Consider the following 26455-nt stretch of genomic DNA (forward strand, 5'->3'; position numbering starts at 1 on the left):
ACCCTTTCGGTACAGAAAAAAAAAAAAAAGTTCACAGATTTACAAATAATTTACAGGGTTTATAGAAGGTAATGATGAAAGACTTCTCTTGAAATATTAGTCCATGAAATGCTTTACTTTTTGAGAAAACGGTAAAACAATATAAATTCTCGTTAACGAGAATTACGGATTTGTTATAAACACATGTCATGACACGGCGAAACGCGCGAAAACAGGAGTGGGTTTTCCCGTTATTTTCTCCCGACTCCGATGTCCGATTGAGCCTAAATTTCCACAGGATTGTTATTTTATATATAAGTTGTGATACACGAAGTGTGGGACTTGGACAATGCTGTTTACCGAAAGTGTACAATGGCTTTAAAAGTAGAATATATAGTCCACACAAATATGCCTTGAAATTACAGGGCTTTCCTTATACATGGCACGCCATTTGGACTCCAGACCGTGTTAGATCTCAAAATAAAAGGAAAACCGTGCAATTTCGAGGCATATTTGTGTGGCTCACTATATTCATCTTTTAAAACATCTTTTGAACCATATCCATTTCATTATAGCAAACTCTTTTCATAAACCAATCCAAGGCAACATGTCCCTATAATCACAGCCCATACCTGTTGAAGTGTAGACATCTTTGGAGATGGCAAGCCTTGCTGTAACAAAAACAAAGAGTAGACTTTGCAAATTAATGTTTCCATTACAAATCATTCAATACTTTCAAATAAATTGCTTTCACTTAAGAATTTGTAAAACGGGAGGGAAGTTTGCAGTAAAAGACCAAAATAATTACTAAAATGTTTGTTCAACTGTTTGACCTTGAACAAAAGGTTACCATGGCAACCGCTGACCACAATAACTTTTTTGTTCATAATGCATGACCCTAGATAATTTGTTGAGTAAAGTCATAAAATTTGTTGGTGGTAAGATGCAGCAATAACAAGCTAACAAATATGGTAGAGTGCACCCCCCTACAGATAAGGTTTTACTGAACTTATAGAGTTGTCGTTCCAATGTGGAAGTGATACAAAAAGAGCAGCATTTCAGTAGGAATTTTTGCCAGCATGTGGCCTCTATTTTTCCATATCCTCTTCTTATAATAATGTTACTCCACGCCAAAATGGTCTTACTTTAAAAGATTTGAATGAGACCATGTAATGAGCAACTGTCATTTGAGCCTACTGCCCCCAGTTCTTCTGAATCCTTCACTTTGGATACTGAAGGAATTGAGACTGTAAGGGTTTCAATTTACCTGCTTACAGATAAGGTAGTTCCTATATGGTCAGAATGTTCGATGATTGGGTCGCAGACTTGTTGACATGAAGATGTTTTGGAGACTGAAGCTGTAGGCAAAGGAAACAAACACACCTTATTGTTTAAAAGTAATATTTCTTACCCTTATTTCATCGTAGCACCACAAAAGTAATTTTGTACAATCAATAAAACGGGACCCAATTTCATGGCTCTGCTTACCGTAAGCAAATAATATCTTATGGAAGCAGAAAATTCTGCACTTTCATCAAGTGAATTTAACAGCTTAGCAGGGACTTTTGGCTTGTGCTCGTACGTACTCCAGGTTACTAGGCATCTTTGCTTACACAGCTAATGCAGAAATTTGGTGCTCAGCAAGCAATCGAAGAATGGTGATCAAGGCGATCCCCAGAGCATTCTATTTTGAGCCCATTTTGATCCCATGTGTTGGGATACAGTAAGTGAGGATACTTTCCTTGCAATTACAAAAAGTATAACCTGCCTCTTAATTTTGACTACAGCTGAGGTGATTTAAAGGGAAGGTATATGTTTGGTAAATACTCTTGAAATGAATGGCAATACACAAAATTTGGTTAGAATCCTACACCAGCTTTAAATAGCATTTTGAGAACCATTTAAAGCCATTGGACCCTTTCGGTACAGAAAAGAAAAAAAAAGTTCACAGATTTACAAATAACTTACAGGGTTTACAGAAGGTAGTGGTGAAAGAAGTAGTGGTTTTCACGAAGTAGCACGCTACGTGCTTTAGGATTTTTTTTTGACATTTTAATTTTTTTGACATTTTTGTTGATAATGCATGAAGACCTACAGTTCCGTGAAGTTTCAAAGCTTTTTTTGGGGGGGTGGGGGGATAACAATTAGTGCTGGGCGAATAGTGAAATTTTGTTATTCGGATACCTCTGGCCAACTATCCGAAATTAACCGGATATTCGAATAGTTTTTCTCGCCGCTAGAGGGCGCTATTAAAAAACAAATTAAAAAAAATATTTAAAATTTTTTGTCGCTAGAGGGCGCTGTTCGTTTGTGAATGAGATCTTCTGGGCGGATTGATATTAGTTTTCGACAGTGTCACTCGGTTCATTCATAAAAATGACCGGATCTAATTTAAAGATGGCGATTTGCTTTTTCTTTGATCGTGGATGACTCTACGTGAAGGAAAACTTTTGTAATCTTTGAACAAATTACGTCAGAAATGTCATTGTTTTAACTCTTCACGGAGGTGAGCATAGTTAAATACTTAATTTATGCTGTTTTATGCTGTCTTAATAGAAGTTTCATTAGGATTCAGACAAAACATTCATGTCAGTTGTCGCCCGACGTCTGCGGATATTCGGATATTAAAGAATATCCGGTTACTTGGTTGTAATTACAGAACTATCCGGTTTATAAATAGCTATTCGCGCCCTATGCGGATATCCGGTTAAGAAAAAAAAGGCATTCGCGGTTACGGATAGGAAAACCTATTCGCCATTAACCGGATATTCGAATAATTCGCCCAGGCCTAATAACAATCCAGTTCCATAAAAGTTCTCAAGGGGTTTGGAACCTGCCCTAAATTTTTATTTTACAAAGTTTTACATGATGACACCAACATAATTAAAACAAATTACCATTATGGGGCAATTTTTGTTTTTCCTTAAATTCCTAAAATTTTCCAAAATGTCTTGATATTATATTAAATTATGTGCTTTTGCAGTGAATGCTGTTAGTAACTTTGCCAATCACTGATTTGTACACTTTTACATCTGCCAAATCAAAGTTGACAAATTGTATATTTATTTGTATTTTCCTCCAGTGTGTACAAATAATATTCAAATAGTGTGTAAATATTATTCATAAAGTTGTGAAGACATTTGAATAATGCAAGTAGCTGTTTGTATTAGTCCAGAAAGGTATAAGATTAACTAAGTATGTCTGGAAGAAGCCTTTTGTGTGAGTTGTGCAGTGAAGCACGGGTGAGTGGGCATGGAGAGTTGCAAGTGCCTAGACACACACCATACTAGTCTTTTGCTGCATGTGGAGAAGGTCTATAATAAAACAAGAATGGTGTAACTTCACTCTGCAATGTTTAACTGTTGGGCACATGGCTCCATGAAATCTCCTTGGGATTTGTTCTACAAATAAGCAATGGAAGACTAAGATGAACTTAAGGAGCTTGAGGCCAACATTATGTGATGGAGAGCAGACAGAAAGGCAACTCATTAAACAGCAAACCAGTAAGTTAATTTGCTTTATTTGAAAACAAATTTTGTTCAAGCATGAAAGTGGAGATCCTAAACGGATAACTTTCCGTATGGCGCCACCACTTTTTCACTCATTTTTACAAAAAGGGATATGTCAATCAGGTAAATTAGATACTATATTATTTTATTTCGAATGAAAAAGTGGTGGCGCCATACGGAAACTTTTCCTCCTAAACCATGCAAATATGTTTTAATTTAAATCACAGTATGTTTATTTAACCCATTGGTGAACAGACTGATGTTATTGTTCTAAATGTAAAGTAAAATGAATCAATGCAACTCATTTATGGTGCTTGGTGCTGTAGGCCTACCTGGTTAAGATACAGATCTAAACCAGTGAAATTATTGTTAGCCAAGGAGATAATCTTTGAGAATAAGCAACGTTTTTATAATTATAACCATGGCAATGGATTATACTGCAGTTTTGTAAACATTGTTTCCCATAGCCTTCTCAATCAGAACCATTTTGTGATAATTTAAAGGTATTCCTGTGCTTCATCTGTTCTAAAACGAGATGCCATGTTGAGATATTGGTCGCTTTTTAGTGCAAAATCACACAATTGAAACCAAAACACATTCAACCATGTTTTTCTTTAAATTTGTCAATAATGCCCCCTATTGATTATTACGTCAAACAAAATTGATCAACAATCGTTCTAAACCACTGAATGGGCAGTATGTGGGTTGTAGTTTTGACCGATTCTCAGTCCAATTTGAACGTGTTTTTGGTGGTCGCTAGCGACTGCCTTGTGCACGTAAGAGCTAAGTAATTAAAGTCACCTGGAAATAGACTTTTTTTCCCCCAAACATTAGAGTATATGTTTCTGAACAATAAAATATTTTTGTGAGTAATTGTTTGTAACGATTTATATGTTTAAATTTTGTTATAAAGTTGTGTGGGGTCGACTCCGCCTACCCCTTTTGTGACGTCAATCTTGGCAGACTTTGCATCGATCGAACATCGAACACACGTGCAAGTACATTCAAGTCCTAGTTTGTATGTTTTGAAAAAGTTTTTTTGTTGCATTTTTCCGGCAATGTCGACCAGGTGTATTGCTGCTGGATGCAGCAAAACAACTAAAGATGGGGTCAGTTTGCAAGTCTTTTCCAGCGCTGTGCAGCAAACACTGCGAGCCGTTGTGCTTCGAGAATCCGGAATACACTACACATTTTGACATGGAAGAGAAAAGTTCTTTTCTAAGAGAGTACGCCATTCCGACAATTTTCCAGCTAGTGGGGAAGTCGAAGAAGGTACCTGAAAGACGTAACAAACCTAAAAGAGCATTTGCCTGACGTGAAAAAAATCAGGTATTGTTTCAACTTTGAGGGCATGTTTTTAACTTGCGCCAAGCGTCACTATCTTATGTTGGCACTGCATGCGATTCATTGCGCCTCGATTGACGTCACGAACAGCACCCTCTCGGGTCGGGCTTATTTTCAAATTTGTAAATAACATGGAAACCAACTTTTTCAAACCTTGGTTAATTGTTTATTCATATTCCACTTATCAAAACACATATTTTAGTGACAAAAGCTTTATTTTGACAAAATACCACTTCCAGGTGACTTTAACTGTCGAACACTGTCAAACTTTGCGAAAACTGCGCGGGGAGAACAAACAAATTTGTAAACGACGAGTGTCTCTTTATTGAAAATTTATCTAGGGCATACAAATTGTAAGTGAAAACTTAAAATGCGAAGTAGTTTTTGTTTTTTTGGGCCCATGCCGGCACTTCAATTTAAAATTGGGAAGTCTCAGTGTGTCTGTTTGTGACAACGTTAAAGAGGGAATCACAACGCGCAGTGAATTTTACCAACACACCATTTTTAGGGTGTCACAACTGAGGGATTTAAAATGAGGGTAACAATTTGAAATTCTTTTATTGACACAGAGTATATTCATGACATGTTTCCAGTAATTTCCAGGCATCTTCACCTTGTTGACATATGTTCCCAGCATGGGCTCGAATCTGGGGTAAAAATATAATTTTTTTAAAGATCGCAGGGTTTGCGACTATAGCAAATTACTGACCAGAATTGTTTTTACAAGACCAGAATAAAAATGAGAAAGAGCTTTCCAAAAAGTGTGGTGTTTTTTATTATTCAATTGAAAAACACAAGACTACTTTGAGTTTACTGAGCCGATGCTAAATCACTGGCCCCATGTTTGAAGTCCAGTGTCAAATTCAAGCCCTGTCAATGATTTTAGGCTCGCAGAATTTCATTCTTTACAAATAAGTTATGCATGATGAGTACAACATACAGATTGATGATAGGGGGTGGGGGTTTAAATTGTTTCACCTGTGAGAAAATCAAGGTTGGCAACCTGTAGGCGAATTTGACAGACCCCCTAAAAAACTCTTACTATACAATACTTGTTTTTGGGGGGTGTATTTTCCCTTTTTATTTTAATTAACAAAATGATAGTGTATAAAATGGGTTGTTCTAGAGGCCTTAGAAAAAACATTTAATTCAAGGGTGCGTCTTTGACTTTTTTTTCTCTAAAGCATGTTCACGCTTTTACTCTTTACCTCATTTTAACCTATAATTTTGCATATTTACAAGAAAAGTACTTTAATTTTCATAGTTCTTGCTCAAGAAATTAGTTTTGCAAGCACAGGGCTCTTCATTAGGGTCATCATGTGGATTTGAGAAAGAAAGTTCTTAACATTGGACAATTTTTTTCTTTTCAAAGTATTGGCCATGAATTTAAATCTGATTGGTCAAAGACTATTCAGATGGAGGTTTTCAAGCAATTTAGAGACTGGCTTTGTGTACTAAACAAGCACATTGTGTAAAAGTTCAATAAATACTTGAGTCTTCTGATATATATGGAGTTTCAGTTGAACGCCCTAGATGGAAGTATTTTTCTTTAAAAACAAAAAATGAATTCCTGATCACATACCTAGTCCTTAAAATAATTGTTTACTTCATATTACTTATCTTTAATTCAATACTTGTTTCTAAAAATGATTGTCAGCCAAAAGGTCATTAGCGAACATTGTTGCTGTTTCTTGATCTTTTATGTTGGGGTGTTGATTTGTTTGCTGTAGTGTTTTGTTTGTTTGTTGTTGATGGGTTTTTTTGTTGGGGGGGGGGCAATTTCAGTTGGTTTGATTTGTGAATAAAAAAGAAGATAATATGGTAATAATTATAATTTTTTTCGAAAACATTGGCAATTAATGACATTCAACGCCACATATTTATTTTGATTTGTTTTTTATGCATCATGTACATAAATTAACTTTTTAAGGGAAAACAGAAGTTTAATAAAGTTTAATAAAGCTGTTTGAAAAGCAGAGAATTGCAGGAAAAAACACACCAGTTTTTTGTATTGCCCAATGCTAGGCAAATAATGATTAGAGCCACCAGCAATGTAAACTTTATGGAATGTTGGCTATAGTAACTAGTTTCTGTCAGGCATGCGTTTTTTGTGCCTATAGCAAATTGTTAAGGCATCTTCTTTGAAATATGGACCATTTTACAACCTCAAATGTCATTTTGCAAAAAATTATTTTTGACCTTTTCAGATATTTCAAATAATTGCATACTTATTAAGGTTTATAAAAATGTTCATATAAGGACAGATCAGTTAATTTTAATTGTGTTGTGATCATTTTAAAAGTGTAGAGTCTGCAGCAGTGAAACCTGTGGATATATATATTTAGTTCAAAACTAGCTTAAGTAGATCACAAGGAACATTCATTGTTTACTATAATGAGGTCCAACAGATGTACTTTCAAATGAAATCAGTAAAAAATCAACAAAACACCAAACACAGAAAATATAAGCCTGCCAGAGGAGGGCATAAGGTTGACAGAAAAACGAAGCAAATATTGTCTGTAATTATTTTTTTTCTGGCACAAGACTACTGTAATTTCGCTGATTGTTGCAGCCTCTCATACCTATATATATCTATCAAAACTAAAAACTTTGTCAAGCGTCCACGTTTTTTTTTTAGGTAAAAAAAGTCAGTTTCGAACGTAATTTTTGACAGATTTTAAGTGACGATCGCCAAAAAATGACAGACTTGCATGACGTTCCAGAAAATGGACGGACTTAATTGCAAAATGACGTTCCAGACTTTATTACCTTCGCGCAATCCACATCAAACATACCTGAATGGAAGTTGATTTAGTTTCCAAAAACTAGCGTTCTGAAGAAAGTATTTCCGTAAATCATCTGAAAGACGTTTTGGATTTTCGTCTGGAGCTGTCCAATGGATTGTCGAACGGCAGTAAATGCCGACGTCATTTTCTTGACAGAATTATTTTGCCCGAGTATAAGATCGCGCAGAAAAACATGTGCTGATCTCGCGTTCCGTAAAAACACTGTTGGTGCCTGACTACAAGCAGACGTTTGAGGGGGTACGTCTCGTGTCAAAGGTCATCTTACAGGGCGATCAGAAAATTCATGAACGTCGCGCGGAAGTCAATGACAGACAAGAACAAAATACGTCGCTGGAGATTTGAAAAACTGATTACTCTGATAGTTGACCAGGTATCGCAGCAATCATTGTCACAAAATAACTATTATTTAAATGTGTTTTCATTGTATTTTTTTCGAGCTTTTTGAATGTCTTAAAAATTGGTTAACTCACGTGTTTCTTGTTGGTATTTTTGACGGAAAAAAAAGACGCACGGAAAATTCGCTATTTTTATTTTTTTTAATTGTCGGACTATGATTGTCTTTTGCTGTTAAATTATTTGTCAGCATCCCCCACCACCTGCGCATTCAAAAGTTAAATAAATGCCCCTGCAAATATGAAATTTTTATCATTTAAATTCCTCAATTATCTAACAGGTTGTTGAGGTCTGTCAAAAATGCTGAAGTTAGGGACTCAAAATCTTCTACCTTGATTTATTTGAAAGGCCTGGGCTGTCAAAATTGTGTATAATATCTTGCTAGGTACCTCTTAGTTTATTACAATGTATAAGTCAACAAAATAGCTTTCACTTATAAAAATATCAGGGTCTGAATTTCAGACTTACAAATGGTCCACATAATAAAGAAGATGCCTTAAGCTTAGCCTACACTGACAGGGCCCAATTTAATAAAGTTGTCTAGCAGAAAATACTGCTTGACAATATTCTTTGCTCAGGCAAAAATTAAGTGGGGCTCGTGTGTGAAAATTATCTACGTTTAAATAATAGCACTTATGTTTGTAAGTAAGACTACAAAATAAGATCTAAATCGTCATGACAGTATTCATGTGAAAATAATTTTAACAATTCTCAGCACAATTTTGTTTTATTCAGTGACATCAGGCATGAGAAGCCAGAGCCCAATTTCACAAAGCCTGGTGGTAGGTACACAAATTTGCTAGCACGACAAATCTTGCTTATTATATTAGTTAGCGGGAACAAGAATACCAGCAGCCCCTTTCCATAAAGTTTATATTGTTGCGACTTGTGCTACATCCACTTTTAATTCAAAGAAAATTTCGAAGAAATATTTTCTGCTAAATGAAATAGGGCCAGTCTCAGAACTAAACTCGCTTCACTTGGCATGCTCTTTTGTTGGTTGGACGGGTTGTCATGGACGATTGTGCAAAAGTAAGTTTTCAAAACTCAGCCTAAATGAATGCTAAAAATAAAGATTATACGGCAAACGGAACACAGTCCTTCTTTTCTAAGTGCCCGCATCACATGAGCATGCTTTTAAAAGAGTGTTAGTCGTGCAAAATACTTTCCAATTTGGAGAAGTTTCGGACAACACGTTCGGTAATTTTAACCTGCACATTTATTCAACAATGTCGTCTGCGCACCGAATAATCGAGTCAACACGTGTGTTTTTTTATTTTACTTTTCAGCTTGCGGGTTGTGTTGTAAAATTCAACATTTCTTCAAATTCTGCGAATGAAAATTATTTAAAACACTATAATTCACATGACAAAAAAAACCTCAACTCACCTTCGCACTTTTGTAATAGTTTGAACTTGGAAATCCGGTGAAAAGCTGAGTTTCTTGGAGATAAAAGACATGGAAACTTTACAAAGTCGTCCATTTTTCTTTGAAATGTTCAAATCATGCAGATTTTCACCTACGACCCCGGCCGGCGTCCTCCGTCCAGCCCCCAACCAATCAGCGACCAGCTTTTAAATTTGCATAGCTGGACCTTCTAGAATTTTCTTGGCCAACTTTTGTGACCATATTTGGTGCTAAATGGGCGGGACTTGCAAGGGATGAAACTATTTATTTTCAAAGGGGTGGTCGAGTACCTCTTCTTGCACGGGTTTAATTATAAACCAGTGTTTACATTATTGACTGATAATTAATTGAACAATGACCCTTGAAGAAAATGGAAGGCGCAAAATAATAGAGCTGAGATTTGTTGTCTCAAGGAGGTATGGAGAATTTAGAAGTTGATCAATACCACCATCCGATACTGAACAAATCTGCCCGTGACTCAGAAGTATGTACCTGTTTTTCATACACAGGTAACGAGAACTTAAAAGTTGATCAATTGGATTATACTATTGTATGGTTTCCCAATATCCCAAATCACTTTTCTTTTTGTAAGACAGTTTTTTCTTCGCTCTTTTCATATAATGATTTTTTTAACAGATCAATATTTATTTGATATCTGCGAATTCCCAATTTGTTTTCAGGTTATTTCGTCAAATTCTTTTCACCCCCGTTGAACCAAACTTTTCCCTGCCATTTATCCCCATTATTATTATGGAATGATCCCCTTCCCCACGTGGGTGCCCCACACTTCTCTGCCCCGACCATGTAGTTTGTACACTTTCTGTACAGCCTTTTGTTAAGTTGTATTAGCATTTGAGAAGTCAGGGAGATGATCAACCAATGTTGTTGTTTTTGTTTTACACGTGTTTAACATCACGATCGAAACATGGGACTGATTTCATAAAGCTGCTAAGCAAAAAAAAAAACTGTTTGACAAATTTCTTTTCTAAACAAAAATTTAGCGGGGCACCAGTCACAACACAACCTAATACTTGTCTGTAATTAGCACGATTTTTTCTTCGTAAAATCTGAACAATCGTCAGTAAATATGCATAACTTACAACAAAACATCTTCAAGCCAGACAAGAACTCTAAGCCAGGATTTATTAATTATTCGTTGAACATATCAAACAATATTTACTCATTATTAGGTAGGTTATGTTGGTTCCATGACTGCATAGGCTAGTACTCTCCTTGCCAATTTATAATAACTTGTCATGAAAACAATTTTTGAGTAAAACCATTCACAAGAAAAGGGGTCACAGGGTTCAATCATATAACCCACACCAACGCCCCTTCCCCTTCCCCTATTCCTACCCCAAAATATCAAAATAGTGTTGTAATAAACAAAATATCACAAGAATGCTCATTCACACCAACTTGTAAGTAAAGGTATGCTTTGGGTAATTTTTAAAGACCAGTATCCCTTACTAGGCGTAGCCTATCCCAACAATGTTGTTAAAGCAGACCTGTGGAAATTTGGGTTAAATTGGTCATCAACGTTGCAAGTAAATAGCAAAAGAAAAAAACACCCTTGTTGCACTTAGAATTGTGTGCTCTCCTAGACCTTTCTAAGATTTAAATTTTCAGGGTGAGAATTACCTCTTTCTCCTAGACTAAACTACTTCAAAGGTAGTCATTTCTCACGATGTTTTATACTATCAACATGACACACAATTTGAAGGATAAATTGTGGCATACAATTTAGTTTTCAGCTGCCTTGAAAAATCATACGAAACTTTTTCTTTCTCTTTGTCATAGCGTAAGTTCTGGATAAGTATATCAAACTTTGATTGCACTTTTGGTTTGGGCCGAAACTAGGGTTAGGTCGAAGTGAAACATATTTTATTTTACATGATTTTTATTAATTCATTTCATCGCTCAGCGCTACCTCCGTATTGCAAAATATACATACAAGTAATTGTAGAGGGCAATTTAACAAAATGTACATTATTCAATATTTTTTTGGTAATTAACCTTTTGTTGCCATGGGAAATTTGTTTTTAAAGAATAAACCATTAATGAATGAATGAAGAAAAAAGAACAAAGACGTAGAAAGAACGTAAATATATCATGCACTTAATAAAGCAGAGGCAAAAATGGCGGAGGGTCAAAAGACCAAATAGAAATACTTTTATAAGAAAAGACACTTGACCAATCGAACTTACAACGAATCGTACAAGCAAACAAAGCAAAATCGACTAGGATATAACCTCATATAAACTTCTTTCAGACGTATAAGTTGTAAATATACATCATGTAGTTCAGGAGTAATAATGTCATACTTTCAATTATTAAGAAAACATAAATTTTACTGAAAAACCTGTAACAATAAAATGATGTCAACTTGAAATAATGATTTGAAAAACAGATATGTAACATGTTTAATGTGACAATTCAAAACCACAGTAGGTAATGATTTGTAATGCTTTTTGCTTCTTTTGGCACTTTTTTGGTGGGGCTCTTTTAATAGTACATTTTTTTTATTATCCTGTTTAATATCTTGTAATTTTATGTATACTTATTCAGTAATGTTGTGAACCACATGTATGTAAATTTGAATTGCTTTTGGCCTCTAGTCTGCTTTAGCTCAAATGCTTTTACAATAAACCATAAAACAATTATTGACTGGTCACACAGTAGGAGGGTTGACTGTGTACTGGGTTCATGCAGGCTAGATGCAATCACCACATTATATCATGATTATTGCAAGCTTGCATAACTGATACCTAATTCAAAACCGGTGGGTACATGATATTGAATGGTCACACAGTAGGAGGGTTGACTGTGTACTGCGTAGATGCAATCACCACACTCATAATACTAATTGGTTTGTCTGTCATTCAAAACCACAGTAGATGATCAGACAGTAGGTGGGTTGAAAAAGGATGGTACCTCAAAAATAGCTTGTGTTGCACTTCATGCAATTAATCTTAGCATGTAGGTGGTAACTTGTGATTATAGCACGTCATTGCACCAGAACAGTATTCAAATCTAACTTGCAAATGGCTTTTAACCCAATACTTTTCGCTGGCTCCAACTTATTTCACCATACATTCAAACAGTACACACTGGTACTTTTAACTTGTTCATGAGCAAGTTGCCTGGTACAGAAAACATTGTACAGTGTTTTTAAGTTCCACTTTCTACGTCACTTAAATTGGTGAAAAACAAATATCAGCTGCTTAATTGATAAGTTGCATTCCTGCATGAAACTTGATAATATTTAATTGCATAAATCTGGTATTCTCCCCTATAAACATCCATCAAAATTCAGTTTGAAACAAAACTACTAGAATCACATTCCTATTTCAAACTGTATAACTGTTAGTAACAAGAGAAAAAACAGTTATCCATAAAGATTACAAAAATACTATATCATTTTATCGTTTTATAGAATACAAATTACTCAGTCTCATCACTTTGGTATAAATCAGTGAAAAATATTATCTGATTACAATTGGTTTATTTCAGTCCTGATTTAGATTCTCCAACTCACTGGTAATCATCTTTTAGTTTTCTCCAATGACTCTAAGTATCTCTTGAATCTTCTTTGTGTGGACATCTTGAAAGGACAGTCCGTCCACGTTCCTGACATCTGTCCCTGTCATGTCAAAGAACTCTTGGCTGATCAGGATGTCTAACATCTGCCCCTCCTAAAAAGAATGTTAATATGAAATGGTTCAGGTCTAGCTGTTGTATTGATGTGGTTTGGGTGTAATGTGTGTCCAGTTTGGGTGTCAGGTGTGCCCAGTTTGGGGTCAGGTGTGTCTTTAGTTTAGGTGTCAGGTGTGCCCAGTTTGGGGTCAGGAGTGTCTTTAGTTTGGGTGTCAGGTGTGCCCAGTTTGGGTGTCAGGTGTTGGGGTCAGGTGTGCCCCCAGTTTGGGTGTCCGGTGTGCCCAGTTTGGGTGTCAGGTGTTGGGGTCAGGTGTGCCCCCAGTTTGGGTGTCAGGTGTGCCCACTTTTGGGGTCAGGTGTGCCCCCAGTTTGGGTGTCAGGTGTGCCCAGCTTTGGTGTCAGGTGTGCCCACAGTTTGGGTGTAAGGTGTGCCCACTTTTGGGGGCAGGTGTGCCCACAGTTTGGGTGTCAGGTGTGCCCCCAGTTTGAGTTTGGTAAGGGGTACCCACAATTTGGGTCAGTTGTATTGATGTTGTTTGGCTCAGTTGTCCCCACAGTTTTTGCGTATATATGTTTGCACTGTATGCATCCATGAAGTGAATTACTGTTTGGTCAACAGTTCTTATATTCCTCATTCTTATGACTCCTAAGTTTTTAACAGTATCATGATTTGAAGGGATTCATGAAGTTCCTCTTTCTGTTTACAGTTGTTTTATATTTATCAGCATGCTTATTGGATTCTTGCTTCACATCTTTATATCTGTAAAGCACACTGCGCCTTGAACACCCAGCAGGGTGGATACGTGCGCATTACAAGTCTTATTATTATTATTATTATTTAGCAGGTTTTTTTCCTCCAGATTTTGGCGCTACATAAAATACTGTTTATATGGTTCGTGTGTGGTTGCACAACTTTACACAGTGTACTGTACAGATCCATTCACCTCATATTATCATATTGCAAGCCCATTCAACAACTCACATCAGTAAACTCTAAGAGAAAACACTGTAGTAAACCAAATCAAAATTGACTAAATAATTTGTCAGTAAATCCGTCAAAATATAGGGGGTGCAATGAAAATCATAAACTCTTACCCGCTCAATATCCGGCAATGCCTTTCTAAACCTCTCCAGCTCTTTCTCCGTCGGCGGGTAACCAACCGCCTTCCTCCTGTACCTATCATGGATAGGGCATCTACTGACTAGGTACAGGGCTGTAGCTAAGGCGTAACCACCCCAGTTAGATACCCCAGCAGTCAGGAGGTAGTCTGAGGCGATGGCACAGGCGATGGTGGGTCCATTGGGGATGTCACGGTGGATGATGTCTTTGACTTTACCCATGCCCAGTTCATTGCCTCCATCTCCGATGCCTTCAGGGTTAAACAAAATATAAATTTATTTTTATAAATTTGATAGATTGATACAAGGTTAGCAATATAAAAATTATGAAAGAGTACAAACCTGAAAGTATGCTAGTTCACTACGATCAGCATGATTTAAGTTAGCAAGAAGCTACTTTTTCAACTGACAATATGTACAAAAAGGATTTTAAACTTTGCATTGTTGAAGTACGATATGGAAAGGAAACATCATGTAATGACTATCTCTAAATGAGTTGAGGTTGTTATGAAAAGATCTGTTGGTTGAACTCAACGTTTTGATCACTATACTAGGATCGTCTTCTGGAGAAAGCTGTCTTTTTTTAACATTGCTGAGATGCAAGCGTGTCATGGCCGAGCGGTTAAGAGCACCGGATTTAAGCTCTGGTGTTTGATCAGCAGGGTGTGGGTTCGAATCCAGGTCGTGACACTTGCTACGTAAAATTGGGAAGGTAGTGCTTTCTGCTCTACCGGCCAGGCTTCAGACTGATGATACCCAAGCCTACATCCGTATGGACTGTCAAAGGGGTCACCCTGTTTCAGCTCTAGGAGTAGGTGGCAACGGCCTCTGGACAAAACATTGTAGCCCACACCTTGAAGTGGCCTTCAGGCCTTGTGTGTCTGGCGACTTGCATAAAAAAATAAAAATAAATAAAAAAGGTCACTCTGGCACTACATACAGAGGGCACCATGTGTTTCGCCTGTGTAAGGGTTTCTATCCCCGCTGTTCAAATGTGTAACCAAAGGAGCCTGTCATGCAACAAAACAACATGAAATGATGGGTGCAGAGCGTGAGACGGCCTACCTACCCTAATAGCAGTAGTAACTTGAATCAGCCCTTTCATGCACCATTTATTTTAATGATGCATTGATCATAGGGACACATAAATTGTTAACTATTTTATTGTGGAAATGGCGACCCCAAATACAGGTCACACAGCACACTCAAGAGTCCTCTTTCCTATTCTGTAAACTATGTGGTTGTGTGATCTTTGTTTTTTTATTTTACAACTATTTTTCTGAAGGGAGCGGTCACGAATGACCTGTCGGCGCATGAAAGAGTTAGTCAAAAGAAATAAGTTTGACACTCACCTGTGGTATGAACCAATGGCATCTCAGTAGCTGCCATGAACAACCAATCCACACCCCCAACCAGCTTGCTAATATCAATTGCCTTCATGGTGTAGTACCGTCCATCCTCTGCCCTGCCTACTCTCTCAATGGCTAGGAGATGATCGTACCGAGGGCTGCCCCCCTTTAACATGAATGTCTTGGCTGTTTCCATGTTGTCTTCTGATCCTTCGGGTGGGTACAGCACTACAGGGATGGGGCTGTGAAGAACTTCTATAGTTTACAAAGAGGATTACAAAAAAGGAGTGAATCTTTGCTGTGAAACCACCGTAAAATCTCAATGAAGTGCAGGCTTTTATTTCTATTTCACCATGCTTAAAAAAGGGAATTGCAAGTCCCTTAACAAGCAGCTTGTACCGAAATGCACAGAGCAGCCGCAAATGGCTGCAAGGTTGACCTACTTTCATTCACATAAAGAGATTTAAGTAATAATTATGTCTAGATATGATATTTTCCAATGTAATATGTTTACACTTACACATGTAGTATCCCCATTGCTAAACACAAAACTAAATGATAATTCTGTTGAGATTTTTAATGACAAAATGTGATGAAAGAATGTAACAATATTAACAACTTGCTGGGCATTTTGTGATGATTATTAAGAAATGAATGGTCACTCAGTTGTTAAAACACCTTGAAAAAAAGAGTGTCCAGACCATTAACTGGCTAGTAAATTTCAGCAAATGCTCTCTGTCAAGCCCAGAGACAGCTATAATTGGTGAATAATTCTCTGGAATGTCATTTCTCACTTCCCCCACTCCATGGTCTCATGGAGGTTATTAGGCTCTACTCTAAATGTAAACATTGGTCTCTACCCCCAGTGTGCTGAACAGTACATTGCTGACCTGAAACAAGGTCAAACCAAAGGGCTGAGCAATTAACAATCTATTAGGTTGACTTCCCCTCATTAAACAGTAATCTATCCAGCTGTGGTCTTAACCAAGGACACAGTAAAAACTAGGTGAATACACCTTGAATTAAACCACACTTTACATACACACCCAAGATGGATGTTTTGGGAAACACAGAACAGCAAAACAATATGAGAACAAAATGACTTATGCTCTGCTAGTTAGATGTTCAAGATCAAGGTTTCCATAGTGTAAACAAATAAATAATAATTGATTATTTCAAGATGAGCATGAAATAGTGCTCTTAGGTCTTGTCTTTGAACTGGCACAAAATGCAAATCTCTTCTCAAAACTTACATTATGTCACAGGTTTTCACGGATTATTTGTCCATTTTCTTTAGTTTTTTTAAAGTTTTTTTTTTACTGTGCCTTGAACACCCACCACGGTGGATGTGTGCGCATTACAAGTTATTTTTATTTTATGTTATTTTTATCACAAATTTTTTATTTATAGAAAGAAAGAAATGCTAGAAGACAATGAAATATTGACATCAGTGAGAACAAAATCAGATTTATACTTACGTTTTTCCACCAAGGTTTCCATCAACGTAGTCAGGGGTCCATAAAGCGTCTTATCAGCAAGTAGATCAACCTTCTTCCTGAGAGCTTGTAGCATCATGGCAATAGCAATTGCCCCCGGCGGTCCGTCATCCTCATACGGATTCCTGTTATTGATGAAGCAGGGGAAGCCTGTTGTCACGGCAACTGATGAGGCATGGGAGAGAGCGAGGGCCGACTTCAGGAGATCACCGGGCACAACGAGATTTCCAATATTCCTGTTGCCTGTCGGTGAAAAAAAGAAATGTTACATGAATGGCCTTGCAGGCCTCGAAATTAACCCATGGCACCCACAGCAACTGTCGCAGTGCCCTGTGCCTCTGCTCTGGTGCCCTTTGCAAGGTTTCAATACAAATTTATATTTTCCGCATTGCGTGCCCTTCACCATAGAGGAAAATTGCTGCGCCCTTTTAGAGCGAAGTTTAAGGCCTGTCCTTATCAAGCTATGCTTGGCCATTACTACATATTCAAAAATTTTGAAGAGGCACCAAGGCCAAAACCAGAGGCAAGGAAGGCCATGACCTCCCTTGACCTGCATGTAATTCCAGCCCGACGCTGCTTCTGCTACTGTTGCCAACATTATTTTGTGATGGTGTTGGTTAATGTTGATGGTTGTGGGTTGTTGCTTATTCTTTTTATGCTGCTGGTCCTATGAGTGAGATAGTCCAGTTGTGGCCGTACTCTTGCAAGATCACTGCTCTCGCGCGAACTACTGGTTGCCGACTTCTACTCCCCACTACTGGGACCATAGTCATAAGAACAGTAGGAGAATACCCCGGGAATCGCGGGGGGATTCAGAATAGAGTGGGAACGCTATCACTGCGACAGACATTTACCAACTTGTCCACATGTGTACAGCTATCTATGTTATTATATTGTGATTGTCTTCATTACTATAATATTTATGAACCCGAAGCTGAATTTAAGAATACTCCCCAACTAAAGAGTTACTGTTACCTAAATCTTCAGCCATAGCCACCTCTAACTGCTGAATCTTTCTGACGACAGCTTCACTAGTCACACTCGCCCAGTAAGGTTTCTCGCACAGAGGAACGACTTTAGGGTTCTCTTCTGGGTTGTCTTGATCAATGGCTTTATCATCAAGGTCTGTCGGGGCGTCTGAGATGTACATGCTTCCCGGATAGTGAGAGAAAGCTATCGGACATTCTAAAATACAAACAAATAAATAAAAATTGAAACATTTCAAACTTAATTGCTTAATTAAACTGATTAAGCAAGTTGCCTGTCCATTTCAAAGCAGTCAATCCCCTAAGTTTTATGTGGTGTACAACTGTGCACAGAACTATGTGTAAATGTATGTACTAAGCAGTTACATTCACTACACGATCAAATTATAGGCTGGCATGGTTTTTTTAAACACCACGGTGGGTAATATTGAATGGTCGGACAGTAGGAGGGTTGAATGTGTACTGTGTAAGGTTGTAAATAGTGGCACAACTGTGCACATGAACATCTGTGTACTGTATAGATGCATTCACCACATAATCATATTGTAAGCTGGCATGGTTTATCAATTATTTAAAACACCACGGTAGATGATATTGAATGGACAGACAGTAGGAGGGTTAACTGTGTACTGTTTAGATGCATTTACCACATGACCATACTCTAGGCTGGCATGGTTTATCAATCTTTCAACAGCACAGTGGATGATAAAATGGTCAGGGTAGGAGGGTTAACTTTGTACTGTGTAGGGTGTAGGGTGTAGGCTGGCATGGTTTTGTCGATCAATAAATACAATAGTGAATGGAAATGAACGGTCAGACAGTAGGAGGGTTAACTTTGTACTGTGTAGGGTGTAGGCTGGCATGGTTTTGTCAATCATTAAATACCAAAGTGGATGATATTAAATGGTCAGACAGTAGGAGGGTTGACTGTGTACTGTGTATGGTGTTGGCTGGCATGGTTTACGTATCATTAAATACTAGAGGGGATGATAGAATAGTCAGACAGTAGGAGGGTTGACTGTGTATGGTGTTGGCTGGTCGGACAGTAGGATGAAGGTCAACTCACTGAGAGACAAAATGGCTTCTGTTCCAGTAATACCACAGGCCCAGAAGACTGGAACATCTCCTTCTTGGAAGTTCAATGGATCACAGAATTCTGGCTTGGTTATGTCAGATATCCCAATCAAAGCTGAAATTCAAGAAGAGTAAACAAAATCACTATAAAATTGGTTTTATAATGTTCAGTGCTACTTTGTAGTGACGGAGATGACTTGGGATCAGACTATTTTTGCAGACTTTGTATTGTTTATCTTGTTGGTGAAGGTCTGCAGCCACTCTCTGTCACTTCCACAGATATTCTCAGTGTGGCGAACCTTGTTTCTCCTATATAAACGTTTGAGCTTAAAACCAGACTTTCTGCTTCTTCTTACCCAAACACTCATGATGTGTTGAGACATAGAACAGAGAGCCATTTCAACAGCTTTATTCCACATATCGTTTGGAACTCCTTGCCGTGTGCCAATTCCCTCCATCCTACAGTCCAGACTGTTTTCAGAGGAATATCAATTCCTATCTCCAGCTCCCCAAAGATTTTTTCACCCTCAATGTTTTTGTTCTTGTAGCCCCTTACCAAGAGTGGCTTTAATAAGCCTTGTTTGGGGTGAACTTGCATAAAAATGTTTTTACAAAATATATAAGCTGTCTCAAAAACAACAGTTTGAAAAATGATTAAACTAGAATCATGGTTTCAATTTTGCCAATATGATGGCTCAGATTCGCCACTTTGTGAAACCGGTGACGACATACTCTGTTAATCTTTACATTTCTCTTCTTGTAGCCACCTTATCAAGAGTAGCTTTTAGTCTTGTACAGGGCAAACTTGCATTAAAAGAAATGTTATTTCTTAAGACATGTTATTTCTTAAGACACACTAACCTGGATCTCCAATATGGATGGGAGCACCATGGTTCCGAGTGAGTGGTAGAGTTACACGGAACGCCGTCTCGACAAGCTCCTTCGGTATCGGTCTCATGGATACAGCTATATGGGCTTTGAATGGCGCTACCGGATGGCACATCACACCAGTCTAGAAAAACACCGTGATTTATACAAGTTAGGAAGTTTAAGGCAGTGGACACCATTGGTAATAACTCAAAATAATTTTAGGCATAAAACCTCACTTGGTGATGAGTAATGGGGAGAGGTTGATGGTAAAAAACATTGTGAGAAACAGCTCCCTCTGAAGTGACGTAGTTTTCGAGAAAGAAGTAATTTTCCACGAACTTGATTTCGAGACCTCAAGTTCAGAATTTGAGGTTTCAGAATCAAGCATCTGAAAGCACACAACGTAGTGTGATAAGGGTGGTTTTTTTCTGCCATAGTTATCTCGCAACTCCGACGACCAATCAAGATAAAATTTTCATAGTTTTTTTTTTATGCATATGTTGAGATTCACCAAGTGAGAAGACTGGTCTTTGACAATAACCAATAGTGTCCATTGTCTTTAAGTACATTCTGGGGTATATTTTTGGTGGTCGTAACTAATTACTGTTTCGGTCAAAGACAAGTTCAACCAATGGCAAGTTCAACCGAAACAGTTTTAAACCATGTGAACTTGGTTTACAATAAGTGTGACCTTGTTCATTCTTTGGATTTTCTGGCAGGCAAGATACTGCACTGATCCTATGGGAAAGTTGACGTTGTGTGTCATAATTTCCACAAAAATCCAAGAGTCAGAGAAGTAAAAGGTGGAAAAGTTTTGAGAAGTGTGCCCCCTTTCATCATAATAATTAATTAATAATTAAAACTTATAAAGCGCCATCTATCTAAGACTAAACTTATTCCGAGGCGCATCATATCAAAAGTTGATAAGAATTAGACAGTGCAATATCTATAAAATATAAGATTTTATGTTTTCTTCCATTAGATTGTGTACAAATCATGCCTGCAGGAAGTCCAGGCTCTATGGCTCTTTTGTAAACATGTGATGTCACAGGTGATATCGTCTATAGGTTATGACCACCCTAGCTCTAACAGCCAGGTTCCTATAGTGAGCAATACACATACCTACATCCTTCTGGACTGTAAAGGGGTAACCCTGTTTCAGCCTCAGGAGTAGGTGGCAAGGAGGCCCTGGTGGAAATTTTGTTGGGTGTTGGCCAAATTCCAAACCTGTTAAGTGTAACCTCAAAAAGGCCCTCTGGCTTTGTATTGTTCTTAGGCACATTCCCTTTAAAAGTACAATGACCATCTTTGGAAATGAAATTTTCACTTGTTGTATTGTATACAGCTACATCCACGAAGGGTTAAAACAACAAACGATACCAAAAACCTTAGGTATACTCTGCAGGCCTTGAATTTCGTACTTGAATGGGCGCACAAATTTTGTGTGTGTAAAGGGCGCTTCTGTTAGGAAAACTTTGTAAAGAGACCACACCATAAGGCATATTATAATTATAATTTTGGGGGCCTAATCATCCTTGCTCGCAGCTAAGAGCTGAATTTTGAAGGATGCGGCTACATAGTGTTCTAGAAGCAGGCATGCAAGGGCGCCTTTGGCTGCCAGCCACATAAACCCATTATGACCACGGAGCACAGCCAAGATCAAAAGTGTTTGATTTTTGCCGAGGGAGGAAAACCGGATGGTCTGGAAAGCCCTCATAGCACAGCAGAGAACCAACGCTCAACTCACATATGGCCCTGGCCGTGAATCGAACCGGGGTCACCTTGGTGAGAGCCGAGCGCTTTACTCACAAGCCAACCATGCCACCATATTGAGATAATGGTGGACACAGCACTATGGCACACATAAGGTTTATGATAAAACTATCTGAAAACAGTGCACTGCTACAGTCCACCATACCTCAAAAAAGCTAATAGCAATTGCTGTGGTTGCAGTGGGTTATTTCGAAGCGGCCTTTGCCTTTACTTACTCTGTATGCACTGACACAACAATTCTGCTCCAGGTTTCTTAAAGGTACGCCTGCAGAGAGTAAGGCTTTGTCGAAGGAGAAGCTGCATCCCTGGTAGAAGGAGACAGAGTCTTTCAAGATCTCCTTGAAGCCCAGAAGGTTCTTCACTGTATGGGTGACTTTTCCCTCTTCAATGATGTTGTAAGCTGGCAAGTCCGTTCTGTTGCAGCAAAAAGGCAAGTGTGGTGGGGGGGGGGGGGTAAAAACAGATTTCTTTTTCCATAACCCTATTACTTTGAAATGAAAAGATTCTCAAAAGGCACTGGACACTATTGGTAGTTACTCACTGATAACCAATATCAATTTACTTGGTAACGAGCAATGGAGCACTGTCGGTTGAATTAATTATTGTGGGACATGACTCCTTTTAAATTAATGTGGTGTTGAGAAAGAGACAATTTCTCACTAAGCTATTCAGTTCTGAGAAAGACTTTAGGCTCGAAGCCTTTTTGAGGCATCTGAAAGCACACCAATTTTTATCATTATTTTATTGCAACGTCAAAAATATGACCAATTTCTTTTCAAGAATCGTCCTCATTTGGGAGTGTATAATTGGTAGCACTGCTTGAGGGATTGGTCTATTACATTATCAGCAATTAGATTGTTTTTATGGTTGTTTTGTCCTCCACCAATACATAACACTTGTTTACCTGACATCCGAATCTGTTTGTGTGATTCCCGGTGCTGTAACTTGCCCGATTTCTGATTGATACAAAACCGGAAGGGGTCCTTTATTAGCGGCACAGAACTTTGCAAAATCCTCTGCTACGTTTTTTTCCAGTATGACTAGATTGGTTTGTCCATAACCTGCCAGGAAGAGCAGAAATATAAGAATAAAAATGCAACGAGTAGTGAAGTTTCAATGATGTCATTATTAAGAAGAGCACCCCCTTGTGACAGGTGCTAAAAAAAAGGTTTTATTTTGAATTTTATAATTGGTGTATCACCCTTGTCTAGATGCTGCATCTATCTTTAACAAGTAGCTGGATAGATGTAGATGTAGATTGTGATCAATGATCTGCCACATTGTATTTGATATTTTAACTGAGTCAACACAAAAATTTTAATCCTATTTACGTACATATGTCAACTGCTAAATTTAACAACGCGAAGATTTTACTAGAGACCTTGGACAGTCCAAACAGTGTTGTCCTTTCACACTGAGTGAAAATGTACTTGACGATGTTTTTTTTCTTTTAATCATTAAATGTGGGTTTATCTCTCTTCTTTTCCTTTTTCTGGCAGAATAAATTACAGCTTTGCAATGCAACCTCCCTCAATGATTTGGTTCATCACAGGTACCAATTCAAAGCTTATTGATCAACAATACAAGGGATCAAACAAAATTGAATCAGTAAGTCTTCTTTCAATACCTTCATTTGATTGGTTCAACAATGAAGTTATTGTACCCTGATTGGTTGCAAGTTTTACACACTTGTATCTGATTGGACGAAAGTCAGACACTAAAAAGAATACGTAAATGTCACCAGAGTGTTTGATCTCCCAAGTTTTACAACCTTGATATAGACAAGCAAGGGACCCCCTGCTAAATTGCTCTCATGTGAAAAGGGCTTGGCCATGCAGTTATTGAATAACGACATTTTATTGCCAAATTGCAACATTTTCTGCCTCAAGCAGCTCTATGAAACTGTGCCCAGCAGCTCTTTCTTGAACCAAGCCATATCTTGTTCCTACCTTGACACATTCCAGAAGTACTTTCCCTGAAGTAGTGTCCAGAGCGGAATGCTTTTCTGGCCACTTCTGGCAGCGCATCGCAGAGCTCTTCCCTCGTTGGAGCTGGCATGATGGCCACACTCTGCCTTTAACTGTTTTGCGATACAGATAAGGTACATTATTAACATTCATAAATACCTCAGACAGTTTCCTATTGGTGGAGAGTGCGTCACATGGGTGTGTATAAACCTTTGTTTATGACCGGTAAAAAGTGTTATAATTATAATTTTGCATTTATTTTACTTTTTGACCAAAAAGTGATGATGTTTTTGACCGAAAAGGTATTTATGAATGGGAATCAAAGTGTGTTGAATCGGTTTTCAACTAGTGGTTTAAACCCGCCGAGGCCAGGCCTCGTTGGGATTAAACCACTAGTTGAAAACCGACTCACCACACATTGATTCCCTTATTTAATGATTGATTTTTAGTATGACATTCTAGGGCAATCAGGGGGGGGGGGGGATGCAGAATAGACATTACCCCCCCCCCTTGAGAAAAACATATAACAAAGGTTTACCTTTAGAGTCACACTTGGCATTAAGCCATTTTACAATTTGTTGAGCTATACACCCCTCCCCATGTCAAAACTATTAATTATACTGCAATTACTGAATAGACCTTAATGCATTGACGTCATCCAGCCGCCATCTTTGAGGTCAAACGGTGACGAAACAATGGAAACGCACATAGATTGGCCAATGAACAACCTCCTTTTGACCTCAATGCGGGGACGCCGTACTGAAATGACGTCATGTGCATAAGGTCTATTGCTATCATTCTTTGAACGTTTTGTATTTTATTCCAGTGCCTTTATATTCCAGGTAGATGATAACCTTACAAAAACACCAACAATATTGAGAATCCTTATCCCCCCCCCCTGCTCCACCCCGGCTCAAAACCCTTGAACCCCCCTGCTTTGTTGTGGAGGTGTTTATTTCCTTATTTTACAGAAAATATCACCCCCCCCCCCCCCCCCCCCCCCCCCGAAAAGAAACCCACAACTAAACAACAATCAGCAACTCCTAAACAAAAAGACTGACATTTCACATGACAGCTTGAGAAAAATGTAAATGCATTTGCATGTTCTACCTCCATGACTACAGTACAATCATAATGAATTGTAATTGTTTGATGGACTAAAAACTGTTCAATGGGTTTTTTTTCATATTAGAGTGGATGGGGAGGGGTGGGGGTGCTAAAATAATATTTATTTTTCATTTCCAAAGATGAAAAAAATTGCATAAAAGTACAAGGATCAGTTTTTACTATTATTGAATCTATCCGAATCTGAAAAAAATATAGGTCTGATAACATTAATCTTTGACTAGCTTGATAATTTGTCATGTATGTAAACAATGATTACACATCAACTTACAAACAGAACACTTAAAAAATGGTCACACCATATCAGTACTATTAATACACACGTACACACTTTAAGTACAGTAAATGACAGTAGCCTGAGAAGCCCTAGTCAACTAGACCTTGAAGAAGCAGACAATGTACCAAACAAGCAAATACATTTGGTGCAGGTATGTCCACCCCCCCCCCCCCCCCTCCCCCCATTGTGTCTTCATTGTGTATTGTCTGATTGTGGATTTTTTAGGGGGTGTACTGGAATGCTGTGTTAATGATAATAATGGGAACATTGGGTGTGGGGAAACTACCCTCGTCGAAGGCCTCAGTCCTATGCAACAGGGTCTGTCAAGTGTAGTTTGTACCGTTTACTGGACATATAAAATAAATATGCCCCCTTTTTTAGTGGTTTTTAGTTATCCTAGGATTCCTGTCACACTGTACGACACTGAGCATGGTCTACCATGGTTCTACTGCTGTATCACTGACCACCCATTCCAAACAACACACAACATATCCCTGCAACATGAGTGTGGTGATTGTTGCAGATACTTGACGGACGTACGCACAGTACTTCTAGAAACCGAGGAGCCTTTCTAGAAGTAAACGTACAGATACAGAACAGAAGTTTGCTTAGCCCACCTTGTTGAGCTGTAAATGGCTCCGGTTTTAACATCGGTTTCATCACTGTCGCCATTACAGTGATGAGACCGATGTTAAAAATGGCCGTGCACGAATGTGTGTGGGGCTCCACGGCCTTGCATAGCACGCATGACGGGCCCACACGGGCCACGGCCCAGCATTTCAGCAGACTCATATAAAGAGCTGCTGCTTACACGCCACACACTACCCGTTCCACTGTCTTTTCAAGTTACACACTGACTGCAGTACTTAGCCCATTGCTTTGAAACACTTTCATTCAACTTACCTCGTCTCTTCTTTTATTGTTCAAACTTGACACAACAGCTGAAAACTTTGCCTCAAAACACACAGTAATCCGTGACTGATGTTGTTGTGCTAGCTATCTATTAAAGCTGTACTACATTCAATGCCAACCCGCACGCACTTAGCCTTGATTACAAGGCTGTTTCTTTGCGACCTTTGCCCGATTAGTTAGCAGTAACGCTTACGCATGGGGCTCCTCACGGCACTGCAGTGTGCGTCGACCGTACTCGGTAAAGGACTTGCAACGTGACGGCCTGTATAAAGGCTAGCCCGCCCCACGAAGCCTGTAAGCACAAAAACTTTCTATAAAGCACAGAAAAGTATTGCTTAGCAGAAATAGGTTACCAGTTAAAATTACATTAAGCTTACATTTTTGCTACAGAGAAAATGGCTGAACTTTGTG

General features: G+C 38.4%; 1 protein-coding gene and 1 long non-coding RNA gene across 2 annotated transcripts; both read right to left on the minus strand.

Moving 5' to 3' along the window:
- Nucleotides 1-611: 611 nt before the first annotated feature.
- LOC139940532 (uncharacterized) lies at nucleotides 612-9510 on the minus strand. The gene is made up of 3 exons (XR_011786464.1): nucleotides 9422-9510; nucleotides 1247-1337; nucleotides 612-650 (listed from the first exon to the last, which is right to left on the minus strand). It is a non-coding gene; the product is annotated as an uncharacterized lncRNA (long non-coding RNA).
- Nucleotides 9511-10565: 1055 nt separating this feature from the next.
- On the minus strand, nucleotides 10566-26162 carry LOC139942182 (D-glutamate cyclase, mitochondrial-like). The gene is made up of 11 exons (XM_071938946.1): nucleotides 26036-26162; nucleotides 23713-23843; nucleotides 22668-22824; nucleotides 21979-22177; nucleotides 19982-20132; nucleotides 19113-19235; nucleotides 18036-18245; nucleotides 17043-17303; nucleotides 15568-15819; nucleotides 14192-14466; nucleotides 10566-13134 (listed from the first exon to the last, which is right to left on the minus strand). The coding sequence occupies exons 2-11, from the start codon at nucleotides 23819-23821 to the stop codon at nucleotides 12991-12993; spliced, it is 1881 nt and encodes a 626-aa protein (XP_071795047.1). The 5' UTR covers nucleotides 23822-23843; nucleotides 26036-26162; the 3' UTR covers nucleotides 10566-12990.
- Nucleotides 26163-26455: the final 293 nt, after the last annotated feature.

The sequence above is a fragment of the Asterias amurensis genome, chromosome 1, assembly GCF_032118995.1.
Source record: "Asterias amurensis chromosome 1, ASM3211899v1".
NCBI classification, from domain to species: domain Eukaryota; kingdom Metazoa; phylum Echinodermata; class Asteroidea; order Forcipulatida; family Asteriidae; genus Asterias; species Asterias amurensis.

Excerpts from the sequence above, each read along its gene's own strand:
- LOC139942182 (XM_071938946.1), bottom strand. The coding sequence starts at position 23,821 with ATGCCAGCTCCAACGAGGGAAGAGCTCTGCGATGCGCTGCCAGAAGTG. Across the intron at positions 20,133-21,978 it reads GTTGTGTCAGTGCATACAGA|ACTGGTGTGATGTGCCATCC; the intron begins GTAAGTAAAGGC and ends GTGTTTTTCTAG. Across the intron at positions 19,236-19,981 it reads CATCCATATTGGAGATCCAG|CTTTGATTGGGATATCTGAC; the intron begins GTTAGTGTGTCT and ends CTTGAATTTCAG.